Here is a 20611-nt window from a genome sequence, read left to right as displayed (position 1 = left end):
TAACTTTGTTATATTAGGAGTATTGTCAAGTAAAATACATTGTCCTTAAACAGCAACACTTATAATACTCAAGAAAAAAATACGGTGGAAATGCTGGAATGTAACTAATAACTTTTAATTTTTAAATAATTTTCTTCATTTTGAATTTTTTTGCTAAAGAGACAAATTCTTGACCGCAAGGATAAAAACCATATGCGCTTGTATTCACTTTATAACTTATGAACTTCTTTGGGACATGTGAAGTATTGCTATTTTTCATTCCGTCAGTCAAAACATCTGGATTTTAGTGGTTTTATGGCACAAACGGCTTGTTCAGAGTATAGCCTTTCCCCATTTAAAAAAATTTATACCCCCATTTCTTTCTCATCACATGGCTAGCATATGTTTCATGCCAACTTTATTCAAGGCCAAAACCTGTCGTAACTCATCAGGCCAATGAATTACTATAGGAATGTAAAGCAAGCAAAAAAAGATCCAATCAAGTCAGTAAAAAAAAAAAAATCCCCTAAATACCAAAAAACTCTACACTATTCTGAGAAGGGAAGAGGTAAATAACTATCAGATTCTCGGTTTCTCTCAGAAGGTCATCATAACTGAAGAGGTAGAAGGAGGACGAAGAGGGAGGGCTCAGTTTCTGTAAAACCTGCCATTTCAAGTGAAGTTTTCCAAAATAAGTAGATCAGATAAGAGCAGGGAAGGAATGCAGATTATTGAAATATTTCTCTTTCAAATGAAATAACAAAACAAAACAAACCAGCTTGCCCCATGGAGTCACTGTTGAAAACATGGTTGCTTTAAATTAAGGCTATTCCATTTATCAGCACATGTCCTCCTTGGGTTCACTCACCGTTTACCTCTTATTTCCAATAAAACTTGGAGATAAGAGAGATACAAGATGATCATTATTCAGCTCTTTTTATTTATATGGAGAAGGATGCAAATAAACAACAATTTTTTACTTTTGGGCAGGTGATACAATCTTTTCAGGTTTTTTTCCAGTAAAGGCCTGAAATACATACACATAGACCCTAATTTGTCTCTTCCAGCTTTGTAGCAAAAGGTTTGCTGCAACACTAATCTAATGCTACTGCCTTTTACTATCCTCAAATTTTTTATTGTTATAAAATTCAATCATTGCCACTTAGCATTAGTATTGTCTCAAAGTCAGTGAGAAGGCAACCAACTGAGCAACTCTGAAGTGAGGATTAGCCAGCAGAGGGCTAGAAGAACATTCGAACTGCAGATAAAGCTATTGAGAGTAAGTTGTTAAAGTGTACACCCTCTCCAAGGCATTACCTGCACCCATTGCATGCCACCATTGGTAGTGGCAGGTCTCTGAGACAGAATCACTTGGGGCAACAGCAGAAGAAACGACCAGGGGTAGAAACTTGTCAGAAGAAACCAGATGAAGATGGAGATGACACAGGACTGGACTGTACAGTGACAGATGAGCCTGACTCAGTGAAGGAATGAGCCTTACAAGATGACAGTGAGGTGGGTAGAGTTCAGGAGCTGGATGAGCACACCAGGAATGAAGCTACATGTTATAGTTGGGGCAACCTAGTAGCTCACTGCTGCTGACAGGGGGAAGATCCTGCTCTTCCTCTGCACCTCCTCTGGCACCTTGCTGACCCAGCAATGAGCCATCCAATTTACAAACCTATTAATGTCTTCTTGACAAGTATGTGATGATTTTATCAATTTAATTTGGGTGAAATCTGGTGTGATTTCACCTGAGGGAGTGCAGCAGCCCACAAGCTTTGGATAGTACAGATGACTAAAGAACAGAACAAAAGATGACACTGTCAAGGGACAACACTGAAGACAGACTGTGATTTCTTGGAAGAGGCCACCTTAGCAGAAACAAGAAAGGTAAGGCTAAATAAGCAGACATTATAGAGCCAACAAGTCAAAATGAGCATATCCACCTCAAGGTTTTCAAATGCCTTAGCAAAGTGCTCCTTATTCCTCAAGTGCCAATCTACACTAGATGATAACCCTTCACTACTATCAATTATCACACTTGCTCAAGAAGTAAAGGACAGTGGTAAATCTAACCGTTTTAATTCTGAAGAACCATGCAGATTACCAGTGTTGTGGCACACAATGGAAACTGATGGGTTCTTCATAGCCTGCTTTCCTTGAAAGCGTGGGAAATCTTTGTCTAGACACTTTACTTCCAAGGACATCAACCCTGTAACATTGGGAAATGTCAGAATGAAGTTTACACTTGCAACCTTAATCCTGTCTTTTGCATCTATGCATTATTTATACAGTACTTAAATAAGTGATCAAACACTATTTTCCATTGGACATCTGCATCAGTGCAGAGCAAGGCTCAAGTTCAGGAATGAGTAAAAATGTGTAATAAAGGAGCGTATTTCCTTACATTCCTTCAGCTGCCTATGTCAGAAGGTAAACAGTAACCAAAGACAGCAAGCAAGCAAGGTAAGTTTCTGGCTAACATAGCAGAGAAATGACCAGCAGGACAGTATTTTATCCCTGTTTTCAACAGAGTGATGCTAAGGGAATGAGTTCATAACAGTGTGAGCTGATTTAAAGAAGGTCCTATTTCTTTTCCTGACTGCATACTCCCACCACATCTACCAGCTCCAGCATCTTCAGACCCTTCCACAAGACACTGATCTGGCAGAGGATAACCAAACAAAAAGACTGCATAGTGTTCTGCCAGATCCGTGAGTTAAATCAATTCACAGAGCTGACAGAAGGTCAGAGAGGGGAGCAATATCTCCCCACACATACCTGCAGAAAACTTAGGCCCACCTAGCTGCCTGTGATACTGCAGTTAAAACGTAGACCACATTCTGGAAGTGATCTCTGATTATCTGGATATCAGATTTGAGAATACATGCAGTTCCAAACTGCAAATACGACCAGCATCCACCTTTACGTCTAAAGTCAACAAGAGCTGCTTTTGGAACACATGAAGTAATGCTAAGGACTTGGAAAACTTCTGGCAGTAATCTGTGTATTAGCTCCCACTTGCAACATGGAGATAATCACATCCTTCTTACCATTAAGATTAAATGCTCATGAGAGATACAGTTACCAGAGCAGCAAACATTATAGAAAAGCCCCAGAGAAAAATGAGTACCTGTCTCCAGAGCAAGGCTCACTAATGTTGTAAATGAGGCCTAGAATAAGGATACAATAAAGCACTCTGCAACCACTCATAATTTAGCATGGTTTATTCTAAAAAACTAATGAAGCAGAAAACCTGTGAAAACAATGTCAGGATGTATATACACACTGAAAGGGCTAAAGTAGATTCACAGAAGACAGACTTCAAATCCAAATGTTCTTTTTACACGGCTGTGAGCATTTAATTTTTAGAAGCCTCTGAATCCACACAGGCATAGCTGAAACATTCATCATTAACTCTGGTTCCTGCAGAGGTTATTTCTGAGCAAAAATATAAATGAACCAGTGATGCTGTCACCATTGAGAAAAACCTGGAATGTCGTAACACTAGGTAATGCAATGTGAGCCTTCATACAGCCAATGACATGAATAGGGAGGGAGCTGCATAACCACAAGCTGTTGCCCTGCCAATCCTCAGAGCACATATTTGTGAGTGATACTAAGGAAAAAGAGCAGGAAGAACAGCTCCATCCCCTCCTCATTTGCCTATCCACTGGCATCTTCAGAGACTGGAGTGATGGGGATACAACATGCCAAAGCAGACCTCAATGGGAGCTGGACAGCTTACACTCTTTTGGCGAGCCAAAGAATTTGATAAAAGTACTTCAATTACAGTCTCTTTAAAACCACGCCTCCTAAAATCATAATAAAGCAGCCTATGAGTAAGAAAAACGTACAAGTATGCTTTACAACAAACCCATCCATTTAATCAGACTTGGAAAGTCTGGGTTTAATTTTTTGCTCTGTGCCAGACATCCTATGTGCCTGAGGCAAGTCACATTGCTATCGCATGTACTGATTCTTCCTCCATACAGTGACAAAGATGAGACTCATGAGGTATCGTGAGAATGCACACGCTAAAGCTTGTGAGGCAGTCAGACAAAACAGTGATGAGCATCCCAGAAAAGCCCACAGAAGTGTGTCCTCAATATTAATTCATTTTCGCTAATGACACAATGTGCAGCACATCTCAGTAAAAGCTGTCAAACTATCAAACGACATAAACAGTTCACTTCAAAATAAAAATACATAAACGTAGAAACAACTGCAATACATAAACATGAAAAAAATTCCTCTCATTTGTTTGGTGCTCTCAATAACTGCAGTGCATCCCAGTTAGTGTAACGAAAACCATAAGAATCCATCAGTGCGGGAGATAGGCACTAAGAAAAGTCTGTGAAGACAAAACTTCTTAGCTCCCACATTGCATACAAAAGCGCACTCCTGTCCAACCGCCTATTCCAATCCTCCACCTTTTTCCAAATTCAAGTTCACTTGCAGCAAATTTTAAAAAACAACAAATTCATATTACTCTGGGATGAACATACTGAACTGCACTAGAGGTGTCACATCAAGCGACGTACCAGCAGCTCTTTGTCTCACACAGTGAGAGACATACCGCTTTGGCTTTTCCTTTGACCTGACTTGCAAAACAAGAGAAGCAGCAGCACACCACAGGGCAAAAGCATAGAGGCTCTAGCTGGCATCCTGCCAACTAGCTGTAACAGATTTTGGTACTGTGTTGTTTTATATATAGCAAGAAGCAGGTCCCAGCCTTCTGCTCAAGCTTCAGATTTCCAAATGGTGTGAGGAGTAATTGCTTGGAGAACAGGCTAATTTTGAAGTGAAAGAGGGCACAGGCGATGGTGTGAGCAATACTGGCAGAGATGCTTGATGTCAATCAGGAAGGAAAGAAATGGAATATCTGTGGATTGTCATGTGAATTAAAAGCAAGACTATTTCAAACAGCAGAAAACAACAAAGGTAAAAATTGCATGAGACTAGACCTTTACCCCTTTGATGCATTAGGTCTTCAGTGTCTCCCACTACCCTGTTTCCACCCACATGAGTGCACCTGTAAGTATTTGTAACCACGTAGGAGTTACGTAAGCTACGTTAGCAAAACTGAAAACACTAACTTCAACCTCTGAAAATACTCCTGAGGGAGCACAGGGAGCAGAAGGGGAGTAAGAAAAAAGAGCAGTAAAGTATATAACCTGGCAGACCCAAATTGCTTTACCATACGAAACTTGGATAAAATGCAAATTAAGGAAACAATCATCCATATTAAAGTAGCACACAAAAAAAAAAAAGTAGGGGGGTAAAGGAACCTAAAATCTGATAGCCTATAACCAGCTCTAAGGTTAAAAATTTACAGAAAATTCTCAATCAGATCTCTGCACATAAGCATTATGACTGAAGGCATTTACTTAAAGAAACCAAAGACATTTTAAAAACTAAACTGCTATTCAAAAAACATTATGGAGCAATTAACATGTTAATTTGAATAGAAAAAAAATCTAAAAAAAACATTGTGTACTTACTATCATTTAGTGTCGTGAAGTCCAGGAATTGATATTCATAGCAAACATCTATCTTGGTTTCTACCTGTGGCCTCTTCAAAGTTGAATAGATATTACCAGGTCGTTTTTCATCATGCTTCTCTAGTTTGTTCAATCCACAACCCATTTCAGCAGCTCCTGATACAAAGAGGGAGGGAAAGGGAAAAGGGAAAATGTATCAACACCTTTCCTTTTGTTTTTTTCTTTCTGGTTTCATGCACCACACTACTGCATTATGGTGATTTTTAGTTTTTAAATACAAGCTGCCTACAAACTATATGAAATAGTGTAATTAAATAAATGCTCAGATAGTAACTGAAGTATACACTACACATATCAACCCTCAGGCATGCTATTATTTTATTGGAAAATTGACAGTTTAATGCATGTATTTTGCATCTTTCAAATGTATTCAATAGTATACTCTGGAAGACACATTTTCCATTATAAAAAGGGGCTGAAAATGCAAAATAACTTGCTAATATAAGGGTTGACAACTTAATAACAATTTCTATACATGCAGTTACTATGAGAGCAGATAGTATTATCTTTTACACAGATCTCTGTAACACTCAAATTAATATCTAGACTTGTAATTCAATAGAAAAAGCAGGTTTGCAGAGAACTACCAGCATTTAGAAGACTACCTCACTTCCTTCCACCTCATTTTTTCAGGTAAACCACAGGAAATAGTGGCACTTTATAGAAGCCATCTTCAAATCAGAAGAGGCACATGGCCACAGAACTGGACTAGATAAATCTAATTCTCTTTAATAATCTGCCAGCCCACAACATTTTAAAGGATTACTCCTTACAACCATTTCTGCTACACAGTAAATGTTTCTCAATATCCTGCACATTATGGCTCATCTGAGTATGAAAGGATAGAAGAATTGCTCCGTGAAAATACGCAGATGATCCAAATCCTCTCGTTCCTCTTCAACAATGCTGGTCGGACTGAGGCAAATTGTTTCAACCAGCAGTGAGTATGAAAAGATAAAGACACACCAGCTAGGCACCTCAGGTTTTTCATTACAGCCCACCCAATATTCTCTTCCGCAGAGAAACTCATGCTTTGGGGATGGGGAGGGAAATGCAGAATAAACACTCAGTGACGAAGAGGAGCTCCCACAGGCCACCCCAGACACTTTGAGGCATGGGATCCTTCAGTGTAAACGTGCTGCATGAAGCATCACAAAGATCAGTGTTTCAGCCTCCCTGCAACCTCTGACAGATAGCAACAAGCACCTGAAAAACTTCAGTCACAGACTAGGGCCGCCTTTACCTTGACAGTTAATAAATATAAAGTGGAGAATGAAAAACCAGTTCAGGCTCCCTATCTCCAAAGAGATGCTTGTACGCTTATGCCACAGCTCCATCCCCCAAATGGCTAGAAAGCCGGTCAAATTTCCAGTCCCAATGTATTTGGAATCTGCTTGTAGAAATTTATTTATACTTACATTGTGCTTTAACTTTTATTTTTGTCCCTCCTTTGTATTTCCTTGTGAAATCATTTTTATGATTAGTTACCAAATCCCTTCCCATATTTTGCTACGACAAATGTGCTCAAGTCCTTTCCAGCCACTTAGAAGACAGGATCTCTGCTCCCTTCATCACCTCACTCACTCTCATATGCATCACTCCTGTTTTCATTTTTCTATGTGAACACAGGTGACCATATGCTCAAAATGAGATATTAACAAGGCCTATTAAAATAACATTGATGCTTCCCTGTCTCTACTACAAATAACATGCTTACTGCACCCAAATCATCATTGACAGATAAATCACATTCACAGTTTACCACCAGCTTCCTAGTAGACAAAGAACCCATTTCTCTTTATTTTTATCCAACACAGCTAATTGAGGAGTTTCCAACTCATCCCCTATAACTTTGCTCTATTCCTTTGCATTTCTACTACTCAGTAATAAAATCATCCCATTCTCCTGCACCCCTGAAGAGCTGGAAGTCTTTCCATGCTCAGCAATGCTGCCCACCTTCACACCATTTGCAGACTCCGTAAGCGCACACCTACATCTTATTGCAAAGTCACTAATAAATACATCAAAATAGGACTGACCAACACATCAAACCTTAAAAAAATACCACAGTAAGTATTTGATCACACAGGAACTGGAAGCAGAAAAAACATTTGCTAGAAAGACCTGCAACATCAAGAAAAATGGATGATGTGTCATACATGTTCCTGAACTTTAAATATTTGGTGGATTCATCCAACAGAAAACAACCTTCCCTGCTTATTTTGAGAGAAAATTAAAAACTACTTTATTTTAACAATTTCTATAAATGAAAGCTAGGTTTGGGGATTTTTTTTTTTTCTTTTGGCATTTAAGGTTAAAAATCCTCAGGATCTTTTTCTCTTCCCAAAGTGATACTTTCTACTTTTTTTTTTTTTTTGTAATGACAACTACTACCATTAAGTAAAGAAAAGGATTATTCTTTCATATATACAGCTGCTTCTTTCTTTTGCCTGTGCAATACGATTAGCTTAAGTCTAAAATGTTATTTATTTTAACATACAAATGTATATTGTATATCAATGTGCATAACAAGATACTATATGTATTTCCACAGACTGTAATGAAACACATCTAGCAGCATAGTTGTGCTTTAATATTGTAGAGTGAGGAATTAAGATAGCAATAAGTGTTAGCAAGTGTATCAAATTTCCTGTTTCAGCAATGGCCCAGTAATTCTTACACATCATAAGTATACAGTACAGCATTTTGCAAGGAAAAAAATTCCATTTCAGAGGTCATTAAGCCGCAGTGCCTGCAACCCTTAGTTACAAAAAGAGTCTGAAATCCACAGGACTCTTCAGACAGTGATGGCTGCAGAAGGAGGCCTTGGGGACCCAGTATTTCACATCACAGAGACTTTTGCATTCTTTCCTAAATTGGGGTGAAAGTGCTAGAAAATACAAGCCTGCTCCTCCAGCAGCAGCCACACTCTCCTGTGCTTCTCTAGCAAACATTTCCTCAGCCCTTTTGAGAAAACCAGTCCATCCTCATCGCCCATGCAAGTAGTGATCTCTGCAAACTGCCAACCCACAAGTCATTCAGCACAGAGATACCTGCCCACTTGGGACTCGACTGAAAACATACATTTTTTGTATTAATTCACTGAGTTTCTGCTTACCAGAAGACTGATTTTCACCTTCCTGCTGCTTAGCTAAAACTTCAGTTAGTATCCTTGAGGATAAATACTTCCCCATATTTTGTTAAGCATAGACAACTATATTTATGTTACTAAAGCACACATACAGAAAAGGATGTTTTCACTTGAATAAAAATGAGGTATCTGTAGAAAAAATAAGTTTCACAACATCTCAATCTTTTCCACAGTAATTAGGATGCAAGTGCTGCAGCAGTAGAAAATAAATCTTAAGAAATAAAGTTCCTACTTTAATACAAGAATCTAAGTATTAAAAAAATTCCAGAGTTGTATTAATTCTTAAAGTTTTCTCAAAGATACTGATGATGTGTGTATGACAAGTAATCACTGAATCACCAAATTCTGCTCAATGTTATCCCACAAACTTCCTATTGGGACAGCTTGCTTTATAACCTTCCAAAGACTTTTAACGTTAGTTATTACCCTCTTCCTTCCTTTCCTTTGCAGCAGAGTTAGTGCTGTTCAGTCTTTCCACCCTTGTCTGAAAACATCTCCTTGCTTTTCAGTTACAAATCTAGTTGTCAACAGGACATTATACACCTTCTTAATTTTCTACATTGAAGTTCTCAGACAGTGCTGTAAGAAATGTTCATCACTGATGCATTCAAAGTAATCTAAACCCACTTCAATCCCCTTTTTCAGCAGGTATATTGTTTTGCTATAAAGGATGCTTAAGGCTACTGTACTACATACATTTATCCTGGCTTTCTATATCCGCATGTGAATTCCACTTTTTCTTATTCAGTATTAAAACAAAATATTATCATTAATATTCACTTTTTAGTAAATTAAAAACAATTCTTCAAAAACACTGCCAAATTTTGAAATATTTTTTGCTTTACAGTAGGTTCTAAGACAAACTTTTTCATTAATGTAAAAATTATCAACTCGCTAGTTCCTCCATACTTACAAGAAATACGTTGAGTGAGAGAAAAAGTAACATCTAACACCTAATGAAGAATATTAACCACTAAAATTAAGATTTAGCTATGGGCTCTTACAGCTAGACATGCTGGAAAAACTAACTCTGTCCACAAACTCACTTAGATTGAGAATTAATCTTACATGTGCCCTATGATCTTGATAATCTCTAAAATTGTTCTTGTGTTCAGCCACATGATGATAAAACTAGAACTGAAACCCAGATCTAACAACAGATTGCGTTTTTTTTAGTCTGTATCTCATTTTAATTTTGCGAAACATCAAAAATGGAAGCTGTGATGAGTTGCAGAACAACAGGAAAGCCTACAGTCAATTAATTCCTAAGTTCGTCTTGTGAATGACAGCAAAGGCCCCCATTGGTTAAGAAACAAGCAGCTTGCTTCTTTAAACTGAGTTCAAAAATTTAATCCAGGATTTGTACGTCCCAAGCAAATGCCCAACTTGCAAGCCACAGAATAAGCTTCTTGCTGCCACCTCCTCTTCCCCATTACTGTCCTTCATCATGTATTTTTGGAGAGCGTCTGGAGGAATGGGACAGAAACCCACCCCAGCATGGCAAATGACCTGCCCCTGAACACTCCTTCCCAATGCAAGTTTTATTGAAACTGGTACCATTCTTTGCCATGAGAAAAAAAATCTACAATGAATTGTACTCAGCAAGAGAAAAAAAACAGTATTTCCACTTTTAAGCACCTCTGTGATCCATGAAAACAACTGTACCTTGAATAAAACATAGTAATTTTTATAGCTCTCAGAGATCTGCCAAGTTTTCAACTCATCATCTCTGAACCTAAGCTTTGTTAAAACACCCTCGCCAGCTTGGGTTTGCTTTCTCATTTTACCAGCTTGTGTTCAAAATAGATGAAATACAACAAGTTCAGAATTAGCAAAGAAGAACAAGAAGCATAAAATAATATCATGTAGCTAACAACTTATTTTTGTCAATAGTGGTTGAGGCCCCAGGATTCCTTTTCAGCAGGAAAAGAGCACAAAGAAGAGAAGAAAAAAACCCTTGCCTTCTATCTGATTTTCTGTTTGGGGTTTTGGGGGGAACAAATGGAGGTAATTTTCTGATGCATCGCCCCCTCCTTTCATAGAACTCCATAACAATTTATCTCCAAGGAATAATAATGAAAATTACACTGAAACATAGCAGAGCCACATGGCTACTGGAAGCTTGAATAGATAACCAGACTAAGTAATTTAAGGGATGTTTATCAACTAAGTATATATTGGCTAAACAGTTTATTTCAACTATATCAATATTACAGAAAGCATTACATCAATGACTACCTACAGGGATGATTTGAAAAGAATCGCTAAACAATTCTTTTAAACACTTATAATATTGGAGTCAACTTCTAAGTATATACCATTAGACTGAATATTCTAATACACATGTAAGTGCACTACACTGCCACCTGAAAGAGAAACAAGGTAATTTTAATACTTACAATGGCATCCAAAGAAAACGTACAGGCAAATTATGCTACTGCCAGCTTGTTTTTAAGTGCAATTACTGAGAACATGCTTGCTTCCATTATCACATTTAAAATATTTATTGTCCAGAACTAGTGACCTCATTTTTTAAGTTTTATCATGAATTAATTTATTTTTTAAAATACGTATCGTAAGTTACTGCTAAAGTTCCTTTCACAAAATTATGGAATACAGTGTTCTTACTGATGAGTGCAGCAGCTGGGAAACAAGATAACTGCAATGTATTAATAGCTTTTCTCTCTTGATTTTGGTTAAGTCCTTTCATCCTGGTTCTTCCTTCCATGGGTAATACTTAGCTACCTCACAGGGATGCTAGAAGGCTTTTACAAATAATTACAGGACTTCACATTTGTTGTGCAGTAATGAGACATGCTTATTTTCTTAAACGCTGACTCCTGCAATCCTGACCTTTCCTTTTTCAAAATAATAAGCACTTCATGCTCAGCTCAGTTCACTTGCTGGCATGTGGTCACTTAATTCTTGCATCCTTCCCAGTCTACAAAACACCAGTGTTTAGCCCCCCATTCAGCTCTAAACAAACCCTGAGAGAGTGTGCAAATTATGGTTGAGTCCCCTTCCTAGCATAGGTAAAGCAATGAAGCAGAAGAGGAGTAACAAGGCAAAAAAACATCAGGCAGGGAAGCATAACTGAAGCAGAGGATTAAAAACACCAGACCTGACAAACTGCGTATACAGGTAAACAAAGAAAGGAGACTAGTACGCTAGGATGACCCTTTATACGTTCCCAGAATAGAGCCACACTCCTGACATATCCCCATTTTTCCCTCTCTGGCTTACCACTGTTTAGGTTTTTTGTGAGATTACACTCATTAAGAGGAAAATTCTGTACCAAGAGATACCTGCTTGGTCCTTTTTGAAGAGTATTACCATACAGGTAACTATGTAAACATATATTCAGTAAACACTGCAATAATTTTTATTTGTGGGGAAGACCAGTTGTTTAAGTAACTAACGTTTATCAAGTAATTTAAAAGATTCTCAAAGACTTATTTTGCAAATACAAAGAACAATTACCATAAATCAGTCCTATCTATTGCTGTATGTCACAACTGACCAATTTTTTCACCATATACTTACCAATTTGACTAGCACTATCAGGATTTTAGACTTGCAGCTGATAACTAAATCTCTGCTTATAGAAAGGCTGGTGAAAGAATAATCCCAGATTTATTCTTGATGATTGATTTTATTTAAATTAAACAGTAGAGACACCAAAGTAAATCTGCAGTTAAAGGTTTTCAGTTTCAAAAGGGAAATCTCAAAAACTAGGGGAACTCATTAGTGAGATGAACAGGAATGAAAATTTGGAGGACCTGAGCATAGGGGAGGTCTGGAACATGTTTAAACTACAATATGAATATCTGCAGAATTTGTAACCCAAGGAAGTGACAAGAGAATTCATAAGAAGGTTTCCAGACCCAGTGAGATGAATTACCTAATAAAGAAGGAAAGGTAGAATAAGCAGAGACCTTTCAAAGGACAGGAAAAAAAGCTCAGCAGAGGAAACTACAGTCTCGGAACAAGAAACACCAGCATCAAGTGAAATGTGCCAGAAGTCAAGCCCAGCTAGAGGCCAAAGATACTACAACTAAACGGAAGCAGAGTGCAAATCAGGAGAACTAATGTGGGCTCATACCAAGAACTCAGCAAGACCTGTCATGATGAACTGCACATCCAATTGCTCGAATTAAAAAACAAACTATTGCACCAGCTTTGGTACCATCTCCCTGGGAGACAAGAAAATGTATTGCCTACATGAAAAAAAGGAGGAAAACATAAAATTTGTCCAATTAAGACAATTGCTAGTCTAGCCTGAAGAGTTTGCTAAGCTTTAGGAAGCTTTAATAAGAAAACAAAATAATACACAGATAAATATGATACGGATTTAGCAAAGTCAGAACAGACTGATAGGGCTTAATCACAAGTCATGGAGGAAGCACAGCCCTACTATGCAGCACATCAAATAACACACCACCATGATAACGTGATTTCAGCAAAGTATTATTAGATGCTATTATTTTTATTACAGTGCACACAACACTAATCTCTGGCTCAACTCTGCTGCCCTGCATAACACACACTTACTTTCCTCTGCACTGTCCCTGGGTCTGCAGGTCATCCGGCTACCTCTGCAGGCTCCCTGCCCATAACCAGGGGCTGCCACCAGCTGCGCTTAACCCTCTCTAGGGAAACAAAGCTGTTTTGTGTGTGTGTGCATGTGGACGAGAGGGTGGGAGGATGAAAAGCAAACAGGATCAGAGAGAACTAGTGGAGGAGTAAGGCAAGTGTTGTGCTGGTGTTGGGGAGCAATCTGAGGAACAGGTTGGTAGGATACCCTTGCTTCTTACCCCACCCACATCACCCTATAACGCTCATCCAAAAGATTTATTGCTGAGTGATACCATGATGCTGTCTTTCAGTACAGCAAAAGATTCAGATGGTACCACATATTTCTGCAAACTACTTTTAGGCAGGGTATTTCTGGTGGAGATAACAAAGTGTTAATGTCACTGGACAAAGCACAGGTAAAATTTCTCCTGAAATACCGTGGCTGCAAATGTTCAAGCAAGATGCCTCCACGTGAAGACAGGAGACTACCGAGATGCTAAGAAGGACTAGAGAACTACTCTCAAGAACTTAAGGGGAAACTATAGCAGCTAACATTTATTGTCTAGCAAATTAAAGACTGAATGGACCTGAAAAAAGCATGCATAGGAATGCTATATATGAATCTATGAATCCAACTTTCCTTTAAAGTTAAGCCCACACCACTCTGAACCCAAAGAAAACAGGCGTGAAAAACAGACGCATATTGCAATGTATGCACAGTAGCTTCAAGGACAGCCAGTAAAACCATGGCAAAACACAAAGCTAGACAGAGTTGTCAGTCCTATGCTTACTGTCTTTTGCTACTTTGCCATGGAGTAAAACCCTGGCCAACTGATTTGGGGTAAAAGTAAAGTGGACCACTGGAGCCAGGCGTGAAGCTGTGGGATCTCACATGAAGTTGGGGGATGGAATAGTAGTTAAGTGATTTTTTTTCTTTATTTATTTATTTAAAATACAGACTTCATCGATCTTTATTTTCATTCTTCAAAAGGCTGTGGCTCCAGCTTTTCAGCTTTTTCACCACAGATTCTAAGGCCACTTCATTATACCCAATACGGTATCTGCATTTCCCAATACCACAGCTCAGAACTCCCCTAGGTATTTAATCACAGCTGTATATACTCATTTCGTGCTACATTCTTGCTCTCAGACCAGGGGAATGCCAGTGTTCAAGCTGTGGAAAGCCCCTTGCCTAATGTAACTAACTTGAGGTTAAGTTAGATTCCTAAAATAACCCTTCATTCTGAGACTTTTTTTTTTCACAGAAAAAACAGAAATTAAATACACAAATGTGACCACTCGTATTGTGAAAAAGAGGGTTATTGCCAGTAACTTGTTATTCAACACCAGAGGCTGAAATGGTTTGGATTCATTAAAAATAAAACATAAAAGCAGATGTACAAAAAGATTTCCCCTTATAAAGTAGAGATCAGCTATCACTTGACAATGTTAGTTATTCTCCTACTAAAAAAAAAAACCCACCCAAACCATAATCTGTTTTTTACAGGAATAAAAACAGAAGTGGTATACAATCATACCATAGCTTCCAAACTTTGCCTGAAAACATTAAAGAACGTTTTGTCAGGTGTAGTTAAATTTTTATTATTGTACATCCAACAGTCACCTCAGCACAACCGCCAGCCCTACCAGGACCCTAAGACGACTCCAGCACTGCTCCCTGTCCTGCCACACAGCAGCCTCTGGTTCAGCTTGTGCCCCCGGTCCGAGCTGGCAGCGCTCTGGGTGCAAAGCACGCTCAATCGTAACGGAGAACAAATGTCTCCCATTAGTTACCTGACCGAGTTGGAAGTATCACGGAAGAGCTGTAAAAGTCCACCCAACTAAATTCCCCGTTTCCAGAAATACACAGGCTGCGAGAATTAGCTGCTCTGACAAGAATTTCGATAAACCAGAGAGGAGACATATTTCACACTCAGATACACAACTGCTGATCCATCGTCACACTACCTCTCCTTATGTTGTAGTAAAAATGTGCTGAAACAGTATCGCGGACTTAAAAAGACAAGATCCAGCCCAGCCTTTGAAAATAACAACTGTAAAGTCACAAACCCCAGCTAGCCACACGATGGCACGTCGCGGTACCGCCGCTTCCAGGTGCCCGGCATGTGACGAGCGGCGCGCCGCGGCGCCGCGCCGGGCCGGGCGGGCGGGCACCCGCCCCGGCTCCTCTCAGAGCTCTCCTCCTTTCCCGGCTCTGCCTCACCGCGGCGTCGGCTGGACGCGAAGAACCGCGCTGGCTGGAAGCGATTTTCAGCGAAGCCGCCTCCGGTCCCCGCAAGCGCCCCGGCCGCAGAAAGCCGCGGCGGAGCCCGTGGGGGTCTCCTCAGCGCCTGACAGGACGGCGCCGCCCGCCGGCCCCGCCGCCTTCCCGGGCCTAACGGCCAGCGCGGGCGAGCTCCGCACCGGCCCCTCGGCAAACGGCAGGACCGAAGCGGGCGGCACCCTTCGGAGCAGCGGTTTACCAGCGCTGCACAAACCGAAATCCGCTCGGGGAGAGGGCGGGAGGGAGGGAGGGGGTGCCTCCCCCGGCGCCAGCCTCGAGCAGCCCCTCCGAAGCCGGGCACGCCGGCCAGCCCGGGCCCCGCTCCGAACTTCAGGGGCCAGAGGATCAAGACGAGTCAGAGACCCGGAGCCGCTCTCCCCGCTCTGCCGCGCCGACCCTGCCCAGCGGCAACCCCCGATCGGCCCCGGACACCCCCTCCCGCCCCCTCGCCAAGTTTGCTCGCCGGGCCGGGCGGCTGCGCGGCGGTACCTGGGACAGGCGGCGGGCGAAGCGCAGCCCGGCGGTGCTGAAGGATGCCCGGCGGGCGGAGACGGCCGGCCCCACTGACAGCGCTTCCTCCTCCTCCTCCGGCTGCCGCCCGTGCCCGCCCGCCGCGCTCGGGGGCCGCTCCCCTCCCCGGCTCCGCGACAGGGAGGTGCCGGGGCAGCGCCGCGCCGCCACACGGCCCCGCCGCCCGGCAGAAAGTTTGTGCCGCGCAGCCCGGGGGCGTCGGCCCGGCGCGGGAGGCGCCTCCGCGGGGCCGCGCCGGGCAGCTCCGCTCCGCGCCGCGCCGAGCCCCGCCGCCCTGGGGCCGCGGCCACTTCCTCTTCCTCCGAGCTGCCGGGCCGAGCCCCGCGCCCAGCGAGAGCCGCGCCGAGGCAGGCAGAAGGGCAGCGGCGCTTCCCGCCGGCTCCACCGACGCGGCCCGAAGGTGGACTGCTCCGCCCGCCGGCCAGGGCTGGAAGTCCCTCACGCACCGCCCGCCTCACCCCCCACCCGCGGCCCCAGCGGGACCCTGTGCCGGGGCTTTGCTCCCTTCCCCTCCGCCCCAGGCCCGGGCGGACCCTGCCCCGGTGGTTTCGGTCCCACACCGTCGAGTCAGACCTGGGCTCGCCGCAGTAGAACCGCTCTCCTTACACCCAGAGCATGAACATCTCCTTTCGGTGTGCCTGTTCTCTCATCCTCCCTCAGATGGTGGCGAGCCCTCCCTTCTCCAGGTCACACAAGTTCAGCTCCCTCAGCCTCTCCTTGCAGGACGTGTGCTCCAGCCCTGGCCTTCGTGGCCCTCCACTGAGCCTGTCCCAGCTTTTTAACAACTTCCTTGTTGCAGGATTGGGAGGGGGGGAATGACACACCTGGACACAGTATGTGGTCTAGAAGAGCCCTAATGAGTGCCAAATAGAAGAGGATAATCATTTTTTCCAAGCTACTGGCATGCTGCTGTTATCTTTGTTGGCTATGGTCAGCTTGCTGCCTACTAACATGCCCACAGCCTTTGCAACAGAGCTGCTACCCAGGCGGGCAGTCACCAACCTGGATCTGTGCAAGGTGCCATCCCTTCCCAGAGGCAGAACGTTTGTCCTTGTTAAATTTCAAAAAGTTCATATTGGCCTGTTCTTGAGCCTGCCCAGGTCCTTCTGGACAGCAGCCCAGCCCTGAAGCTTGTCAATGGCACCCCCAGTATGCGGTCACGTGCAAACATGGCAACAGTGGATCCTGTCATCTCCTCCAGGTCCTTGAAAAAGATATTAAAATACAACAGGCCTCTGCTTGCTACTGCCCTCCAGGCAAAGTGCAACCCATTAAACTGCAACTGTCCGAGCCCAACCACCCAAGGAGCTTTTTACCCACCTAGCTGTCCACCCACCTAGACTACAGAATCCTAAGCACATACAAAAATAGCACGGGAGCCAGTGCCAAGCACCTTACTAAAGTTGCCATGGCATCCACTACCATTCCCATGCCTACAAATGCAGCCATTTTATCATAGAATGCAAACGGTGAGGCATGGTGGCACCCTTTCCAGACACATGAAACACACAAAAGCAAGTCTGTTCCAAGGGGACTCCATGATTTTCCCAGGGACTGGTTTTCTCACGGTTCCCCAAATTGTCCTTCTGGCCTTTTCTGATAATGGGTGCAACATTTGCCTCGCTTTAGTTGTTGTGCACCCTCTTACCCCACTCTAAAAAGTACATAGGGCAGCTGCTCTCAAGGCATCAGCCGGCTCTTCCCAGCACCCTCAGACACAGCCCAGCTGGTCTCAACTTTGTTCAGGTCAAGTTCTCAGAAGAGTCCCTGTCTTGATCCTCATCCGTTGCTGGTAGTTCTTCACTTGCTCAAACCTTGCCTCCAAGCACACAGGTCAGGAAGATTGAGGCAAAGGCAGCTCTGACTACATCGGCCTTACCTGTGCTCACATTCAACAGGCAGCCTACATGTTCCTTATTCAGCCTCCTACTGTTAACATAGTTTTTTTGAGAGCAATGTGAGATTCCACAAGCCCTTGTGTGCGTCAACACCATCCCTACGTGCCTCGGCAACATTTCTAACAACTTTCACCACAACCTGTTCTTGCTTCCACCATGATAGTTTTGCAAGGAAGTTCAGTCAGATGTTCCCTGTTTAGCCTAGCTGGTGTCCCAATTCATCAATTTGTTTTCCTATTTGGATATGCCACTCTTGCATAGGGAAAAGGTTCCCCTAAAAACCCACCAGCTTTCCTATGCTCCCTTCACCTTTCAGAGCTGCCTCCCATGGCATCCTATTTACCAGTTGCCCAAGTTTGCTCTCTGACATCCAAGGACTTGCCTTCCTCACTCCCTTCAGGATCCTGAGATCCACTGTATGATCATGACTACAGCCAGGGTTGCTATTACCACATTCCTAAACAATTCTTCCTTGTTAGTGGACATCCATTTGTGCAACACCCCTGGTTGGCCCATTCAGTATATCTACCAAGAAAGCTTCCTGAAATATGCTGGATTGCTTTCATTCCACCATGTTACCCTTCCAGCTGTCAGGGAGATTAACTCCTCTCCAAGAATCAGGATCTGTGACCCATAGATGTCGTTGAGTTGCTAATTTAATCAACCTTCACCATGAGTAGCTGGTCTGTAATCCACGAACACGTCACCCTCAGTAGCCTCTCCTTTGATGCTTAGCGTTCTCAACCAGCCTGTTATCCATCCAAGAGCTCCATACATTCGAGCTGCTCTTTTTACAGAGAGGGCAACCCTCCACCCTCATCTTCCTTGTCTCTCCAGAAAAACGTGTATCCATCCCAAATGTCATGCTTGTGGACCAAGTCTGGAACTTTGCTTGCCACCTTCATTGTACTTCCCCTTACTAGGCCAGAAACCTGTTCAGCAGCTCCTAAAACACCTTGATAAATACTGAAACTGCTTGAAGCCCTTGCGCCCAGCAGACACAATAACATTTGCTACACTTTGTCCACTTCAGAATCTCTCTCCCTACTGTGTAGGCGCATAAGCCAAATTAAATTATGTAAAAATATATAAGCAAACACTACATTAGCACCTCAATTCCTTCCTAGCTGCAGAGTATTTCTGTATTTAAGGCTGGTATTGTGATGGATGAAATCTATTTGAAAGTAGTCCCTCCACTTTTCCCTCAAGTGCCATCATGGAACAAGAAAATTTCCCCGAAGTGGCCTCTGTCCACATTCAAGTCCTCTTAAAGTGCAACTATCAGCATTAACTAGTAGTCGGTAGCCAAAAGCATAACATCAAAACATTGGAAGTGGGGAAATGAAGTTACTTCTTTACCATTGCTGAACTATGAAGCAAACACTAGCAATGAATTCTGTGTGGGAACTTTACTCATCTCTTTCTATTTCCTTCTGTGTGTTTTGGTTTTTTCCTCTCCATTTCTTTTAATTATTTACACAGTCTTTCCTCTTTCCTTGTCCTTCATCATTTTTCCTCCACTCATTAGTTTCTCTGGCTTTCTGACTGTGTGAGAAAGCAGCATGCAGTCACATCAGGGTGCCATGTAATTGAACTGTTTTTCTGATACTACTGTTAAAGCATATGGGGAAGGATTGTTAAGTGTGTAGGAAGAAGTAGAAGTTCAGCTTTCCCTGTATTATAGACACATCAGGTCATAGATGGCTCCAGAAGGAGCATCCTGGGCACCAGACCTTGCAGGCACCGTAGGATTTGCAGATCTACACCTCAGGGGTTGAATTGAAAGGATGTCTGACAACATTAAAGACTTTTGCTGGTGTAAAGTCTTCTCGGATACAGAAAGGGACATCAACACTACGGAAACAGCATTCCTAGATGACCATAGAGTGCTATGAAGTAGCAGTCCTGTACAGATGGAAAGTGTTTCAAATTAATGTTTACAGTGGGTCACATAGCACAGACCCAGGCACTAAAAGCCATCTTTCCACTACCCACTTCACAGTCAGTAACTATCAGACATGGCTGCACACTTAGAGCTCTCAGATATGAGGTGTTTCAATGCACCAATTTCAACCTGGAATTCCTCTACTCCAGTGTTAAATATACGACCCATTAAGACATTTCTGCACTTTTTAATAGAGAGAAATTTGAATTAAATTTTTGTTCTGTAGCATTTTTGACACAAAGGTGTTTTTCTCTGAGTACAAAAGTATATTACAGAAACAGCAGATTAATTAGCAGGATAGGATACCTCTACTATCACCTATTTAGGTGTGTCTACATTGAAATTCAAGAAAACAAAGATGATTCAAGTGCCTGGTATCAAGGAATGTAAGCTGAAGCACAGCATACAATCTAAATTGATGCTGTACATCTAAACTATTGTTTCTAGACTACCACTGTAAGAATTTCAGAATTCCACTCTGGCTCACTAATCTTCATATATTCTTTAAAAAAAAAAAAATTATGCACTGTTCCCATATTTTGAGATTATTTGCCTCTTTCAGAACCATTTTGGTACAGATTTGATTGATAAGATAGGATCTAGAACTTCTGACTGTAACAGGTATTTCATGTGGTACTCTAAGAAGAGGCAATATTCTTCCCATGAGAAATCTGATGAACT

At 42.2% G+C, this 20611-nt stretch overlaps 1 protein-coding gene across 3 annotated transcripts in view; it reads right to left on the bottom strand.

The window, feature by feature from the left end:
- Positions 1-16678, bottom strand: part of RFTN1 (raftlin, lipid raft linker 1) — a 96464-nt gene extending 79786 nt beyond the window's left edge. Inside the window, exons 1-2 of one of the 3 annotated variants that reach the window (XM_052798722.1) lie at positions 16661-16678; positions 5487-5642 (exon numbers count right to left, since the gene is read on the bottom strand). In XM_052798722.1, coding sequence (XP_052654682.1) covers positions 5487-5631 — 145 coding nt within the window. In that variant the 5' untranslated portion in view covers positions 5632-5642; positions 16661-16678. Of the gene's footprint in view, positions 1-5486; positions 5643-15342; positions 15569-16045; positions 16216-16660 lie in introns of those variants that run through there. The other 2 variants (XM_052798738.1, XM_052798732.1) reach the window with 2 other exon arrangements.
- Positions 16679-20611: the final 3933 nt, after the last annotated feature.

Source organism: Harpia harpyja, chromosome 1 (genome assembly GCF_026419915.1).
Source record: "Harpia harpyja isolate bHarHar1 chromosome 1, bHarHar1 primary haplotype, whole genome shotgun sequence".
NCBI classification, from domain to species: domain Eukaryota; kingdom Metazoa; phylum Chordata; class Aves; order Accipitriformes; family Accipitridae; genus Harpia; species Harpia harpyja.
Note: the sequence above shows the minus strand (reverse complement) of the source record. Positions and strands in the feature narration are given on the sequence as shown.